The sequence below is a fragment of the Cricetulus griseus genome, unplaced genomic scaffold, assembly GCF_003668045.3.
Source record: "Cricetulus griseus strain 17A/GY unplaced genomic scaffold, alternate assembly CriGri-PICRH-1.0 unplaced_scaffold_147, whole genome shotgun sequence".
Taxonomy (NCBI): Eukaryota; Metazoa; Chordata; class Mammalia; order Rodentia; family Cricetidae; genus Cricetulus; species Cricetulus griseus.
Genome location: NW_023276861.1, coordinates 70110 through 75953, shown reverse-complemented (window position 1 = coordinate 75953; position 5844 = coordinate 70110). Strand labels below are relative to the sequence as shown.

At 54.7% G+C, this 5844-nt stretch overlaps 1 protein-coding gene across 2 annotated transcripts; it reads left to right on the top strand.

The window, feature by feature from the left end:
• Positions 1 to 41: 41 nt before the first annotated feature.
• Positions 42 to 3552, top strand: LOC113838673 (28S ribosomal protein S18a, mitochondrial-like). Of its 2 annotated transcripts, none has more exons than XR_003488716.2 (3): positions 42 to 261; positions 465 to 534; positions 3023 to 3291. XR_003488716.2 is itself a non-coding variant. In XM_027434250.2 (3 exons), the coding sequence occupies exons 1-3, from the start codon at positions 246 to 248 to the stop codon at positions 3296 to 3298; spliced, it is 231 nt and encodes a 76-aa protein (XP_027290051.1). In that variant the 5' UTR covers positions 98 to 245; the 3' UTR covers positions 3299 to 3552. The 2 variants fall into 2 exon arrangements, 1 of the variants encoding a protein (XP_027290051.1); XM_027434250.2 differs by having other exon boundaries at positions 98 to 261; positions 3154 to 3552.
• Positions 3553 to 5844: the final 2292 nt, after the last annotated feature.

Below are 5844 nucleotides of genomic sequence, written 5' to 3'. Positions count from 1 at the left end.
AGTGCTGGAAGCCCTTTGATGGCAATGGGGAATAGAAATCCTACTGAGTTCTGCGGATGCCTGAGAGCCCACAGTCCTAGTTCCCAGCATACATGTAAACCCAGCTGACCCACATTCCTATTTTTGGTTTACACTAGGATGTGCTGCTGCTCAGTCAGTTCATCCGGCCTCATGGAGGCGTGCTGCCCCGCAATGTCACAGGCTTGTGCCTGGAAGAACACCGAAAGATCGAGGAGTGTGTAAAGATGGCTCATCGAGCAGGTCAGAGTACCCAAGGCTAAGAGGGGTGGTGGGGACTGCAGGTTCCTTGTCCCGACTAGCTGTCACAGCAGGAAGAGCAGCAATGAGCAGAATATTGATTCTATGGCCCCTCCTCGTGTCCCCTGCTCCCCACTCCCATGGTCTTTACCCCTGGCCCTTTCAGAACTGTGGAAGACTGACTCTTTGTATGTTCTTCCTCTCAGGTCTATTCCCAAATCACAGGCCACGGCTTCCAGAAGGGTCCTTACCTAAGAATAAACCCAAACTCAACCGGTAAGGAAACATGAGTACAATTGACCCAAGTACTCTAGGCCCATGGAGCTCACTGTATTTGGGTAGCTTGTCTCGTGGCTCTCACAGCAACCAAGGAGACATCCCTTGACTGTCTGCTCCATTCCCAGCCAGCCCAAGTACACACCCACATCTTTCCACCATAGCTATGCTATCTGCCACCTCCCTCCCTGCCCTGACACAGGGGCAGAGAGGCTGCTGGTTGGGCATTGGAATATGTTAATCCCTGGTGATGACATCATGCTGTATTTCTATGGAGGTGTCAGAGCACTCCACAAACTTTCAGTGTCCCAGCTCTCTCCAGCATGGGTCATTACAGAGCAGAGCAAGGCCTCAGCAGCTGTCTGGGAACTGTCTGGGATAGGGCTACTATACACAGCATGGCATCAAGGCAGCCTGCATATAGGCTCAGTCACCACCAGTGTTCCCTGGAGTCATGCAGTTAACAGCCTACACAGCTTCCTGGACAGCTTGAGCTATCCTGCACCTTAGGGAGAAGAGATGCGAGGCCGCCCTCGAGCAGCAGCAGCAGGGTAGGCAGGACCCCTCGAGTGAGAGCAGATTCCCACCTAACATTCAGACAGCTGTCCTGTTGCAGGTTCCCCTCTCAATGACATCCATCACCCTCACAGGCAATTAGATCTGTACTATCCCCTTGTTGAGAGAAGCGCTGGGTCTGTAGAATTGACTTTGTAGTTTTTACGCCTCCAGCGGCTCCTTCCTCCTCCAGTGGATCAGGCTTGTGTATTGAGATGCCTCTGCTGTTAATGAGAACAACAGATACTCTGCCGGGTGACTGAGGCAGAGCAAGACTCTGCAGCCTGCAGAGACCCCTACCAGGTGGATTCTGGGAGGCCAGGTTGCTGGGTGAAGGGTGTGAGATGGGATTGCTTCTTTGTGCCTTGCCTCCTCCATTCCTAGATGCTGAGCAGTGCTGGGCTGGGCTCTCTGCCAGCAGTCCCAAGGAGCAGGGCATGCTCTGGTCCGTTTGGGGGTTGAGCCCACCCCCACCCTGGCTTTTAAGAGACAGCAGCAAGCCTGAGGACACAATCCATCCTACCCTCAGGCCTTTGAAGCCAGGCCAGGCTTCCTCCCTTACGTCCAGTGTCCTTTAGTGTGACACCGATTGATGATGTGTGGGGGCTCCTGAGTTGCAAAAGGCCATCCTGGGGGAGGGGAAGCCCTAGTTCAGGAGGTGCTGATCCCTCTACAAGGGATGCTGTGACTGCACCCAGAGGTCCCTAGTTTGCACTCAAGGGCCTCGTCCCTGCTCACTCCCATGTCCTCAGCACCCTGGTGCAGAGGTATCTTCTCCAGCAGAAGGGATGGTCTCCCCTTTTCCACTCTCCTGTGCACAGGGTTACAGGCCAGTCCTTGCTCAGAAGATGTAGAAAGGGAGTGATTTAGAAAAGCCTGAGTTCTAACTGGAGCTAAGGTGTTCACTCAGCCTGCCTGTCAGGTGGCTGCTCCATGTGGCAAGGCATCAGGCCCAAGGCTGGCTGAAGAAGACAGATCTGGAGAGTCTGGTCAGCTGGGGTCTTTTAAAGTCCTTGAGTGATAGTGAACACCCTGTTTCATGGGCCTGCTCCCAGACCCCCACCTGCACCTCTCCCTCTTGGGACTGGGAGAGGCCAGCACAAGGGCCAGCTGCTGGTGAGGGGCCTATGCTAAAAAAAGCCTGTTGTCCTAGAACCATGACCATGGAGACAGCAGGCAGCATGCCACACACTGGGTCCAGGATGGGCCCTGGGGCATCCCTTCTACATAAAGCCACCAGCCAAAGACCAAGGTCCAGAGGAGCCTGGTGCAAAGGCATGCATGAGTCAGCAGTGCTTTTTTTCTGCCAAAGACTTCAGCCAAAAAATAAATTTTCATTTCTGCCAGGAATACTAGTTTTGAAATTAAGAAGCGTTTCCTTGAGGGTCTCTGGAGGCAGCCAGGGCAAGCCTCAACTTCCCAGAGCCTGGCCTTGGTGGCTGAACTTTGAGGATGAAGGATGGGCCTTTGTGGTCAGGAGCCAGGTTTCATTATGAACAGAATAAACCCCAGTCTTGGTGCTATGAGCCACTATTCCAGGAACAATTTGGCCCTAGGCTTTCCCCAAAGGAGGCCAGAGGACCATGTGTGGCCTCCATCTTTCCCTGCCCTCTCCCACTTACAGGAACCTGCTGGGCTGGAACTATACCCACTGTGTTCACCCTGTGCTTCCCATCAGTTTGGGTGAGGGGTGGGGTCCTGCACCCTGGAGGCTAGGGTGTCTAGAGCAGCCATGTGGGGAAGAACAGAGCGCAGGGTTCCTCCGTCTTTATCTTTCCCTGGGCTCAGCCTTCTCTCTGAGTGTAGATGACACTGACAAGTTAAAAAGATCAAGGGAACTGGGCCTGGGCTGCCTGACTCTGCCTGACCCTGACCACACACTTGTAAAAGCAAGAGCCCATCCATCTGTTTACAAAACAGCCTTTTCTTCCAGGAAAACCCTTGCCCTTGAGAAGGGAGAACTGGGGAAAGATGGTGCAGCCACTGCAGCCTAGCTCTGGGGACAGCGCCTCCTCCCTGCTCTTCCTGTCCCAGCATGCCAACCTCCTTGTGTTCCCTCTACAGCTACCTGACTCGCTGGGCTCCCAGCTCTGTCAAGCCCATCTACAAAAAAGGTCACCGTTGGAACAAAGTGGGTATGGCCGTGGGGTCACCACTCCTCAAGGACAATGTCTGCTACTCCAGGAGACCTTTGAAGCTCATTCATTAATGGGAGCCCTGCAGCTGAAGACTCTGACTGGAACCTTCCACGTGACGCACTGGCTCCTCCCGCCAGAACCACTGCCCTCCACACACTGCATGGGGACTCATTTCTGTTCCCCGATCAGCCCAGCCAGTGTTGGGAGCCGCGGCAGGCAGGAGCTGGATCTCCTGGCCTGTGGTCTTCTGACTGGCTGGGGCTGAGCTTGGTGCAAGGACAGGAGTCTAACTCAAAGAAATGAAATAAAGCAGGCTCTCAGCTTCCCTGTGTGGTCACTCCTTGGAAGTGTGGGGTTTCCAGCAGAGTGTCACACGGCTGGTCTCTGAATGGGCCCTGTCTATGACTGGAGTGGGTCCATGTGCCTGTCACACAGTGCCCGTCCCCTGCCGACAGGCGTCACACTCCAGTTGGGGGCCTAGCCCATAGTAGCTTTCGGTTGAGTCCAGGCACTTGAGCAGCCCCTGGCCCTCCCTTCGCACCACTGTTCCCACCTGTCCATACTTAGGGTCTCCTTCATTAGCACATTCCTGGTTGCTGTCTCTTGGTTTAGAATTAGGTTTCCTGGCTCAGTGGGCCTTTCAGAGCCATGTCACTTAGATGGGGGACAAAATGACAAAAAAGCATGACAGAACTAACAGACCAAATTTGTTGAACTTTATGAATATAATGTTTAGGCTCCACATAAATATCCAGACTGCCCCTCCTACAGCATGAAGGGCAAGTCCATGTTCTTCTCACCCGTGCCCACATAAATATAGCCATAGTTCTTGGTGCGGGGAGTGTGGTAGAAGGTGAGGCCTGGCCAGAGCAGGCTGCGCAGCACCACCAGCGAGTTGCCCCTCTCCATCTGGATGCTCCAGGACCCTGGAGGGAGGAGACGGGGGAGGGGAGAGTGAGGCCTGGGGCTGAGGTGCCACTATAGAAGCTGCTGTGCTCCCAGTTGCCATAGCCATTTTGCTGTTCATTATGCCACAGAGGAAAGATAATGAAGAAGTGAAATGCCAAGTTTGGGCTTAGCGGATAGGCAGACAGAGTGGCTCCTTCCCTTGCACTAGAGTAAAATCACCGTGACCTTGAGCCTCTGTTCTAAGATGGATGAGACAACCAGGGGCTTAAACTGAAGTTGGGCCTCCCACCTCAGTGGTCTTCTAACTGCTGGTAGGTGGAGCCATGCTTGGTGGGAGGGGACATCAGCTGCTGAGTCTGCCCTGTGCTACTCCAGACACAGCAGCTCAGACCAGGCCGAGCTGTGCAGCCAGGAGGACTTGGCTGGAAGGGCCTGATCCAGCTCCAAGGAAGGGGGAGCTGCTGTGTGGGAGGAAGGAGCCTGGAAAAATCGCCTCTGGATGCAGATCTGGAGCTTCTATTCCCCTGCTCACCCTGGGCCTCTCCCCCAACCAGCCACAGCCCTGCTCTGGGCCCTGCCAGGAAGACAAATACTTTTGAAGGTTTTGGTGCAGGACCAACCAGTTATGTATGCTCTGAGGGTTGTTCTGGGGCCTTCATCAGTTGCCAACTCAGCCCCGCTGCTGGCTCCACCATTTGAGCTTCCCACAGCCTACCTCCAACCATGGCCCACCCTGGTCACTCCTCACCCAACAGCCTCGAAACTCAGTCCCCACCCTCTGGGGCCACCCTGCATCCACAGAGCTGATCCCCGCCGCTCGTCTGCCCAGGTCAAACCAGAGCTTTCTGGAAGCATGGAGGTCTGCTGCTCCCATCCTGACTCAGCCATGCATGGGACAATGAGGTGGAGGCCATGCCTTATTGTCATTGCTCCCTCCTAAGAAGGAATCAGAGCATCATGTATAACGAACAGCACCTAGCCAACAGCTGTTCCCCGGGAACCTCAGAATCCTAGTGGCTTTCTTGGTCACAAGTCTCCAGACAATATTGTTTGGGGGGACATGAGGATGAAGTATGACAGAACAAAGGGTTTCAGGTCCACTGTGTCTGGTCCTTGACAACAGGCCCAGGAATGTACTATTCTCTAGCCTTAGTGGCCCTACCAGGGCCTAGAGCATCCAGAGACCCGGTCCCTCCTTGCCCTTGGAGCCTAACCTCACAGTCTCCTTAAGATAAGCAAGACCAGACTGATTGCTCTGCCCACCCAGGGAGGCTGGCTTGCAGCATCCCTTGCCCAAATGCTAGCCTGGAGAAAACAGCCTAGGGTCTGCTGTACCCCCACTGCAACCAGATACCCATCAGTTCAGCCAACAGCATGGTGGCATGGGGCCCCTCACACTGGTGTGTCTGGTCACCTCTTGCTTCCAGTAGATGGGGAACAAAGGCTGGGTTGAGTGGCCCAGGCCCAGTAACATGGGGAAAACTGAGGAAGTTAAATACGGAACTCAAGGAGGACAGGGCCAAGCAGGCCAAAGGGTGTTAGCAGAGCTGCAGCATGCCAGCGGCCAGCCTCCCTGCCTTCCCTTGCATTCCTGTCATGCTCGGTCCTCTCATCCCTCCTGGCTCAGCTCATCATCTAGAACACATGCACGCACACCCACGCACATTCCCTCTCCCTCTCCCTCTCCCTCTCTTCTCCCTCTCCCTCT

Excerpts from the sequence above, each read along its gene's own strand:
- LOC113838673 (XM_027434250.2), top strand. Across the intron at positions 535-3,153 it reads AATAAACCCAAACTCAACCG|CTACCTGACTCGCTGGGCTC; the intron begins GTAAGGAAACAT and ends TTCCCTCTACAG.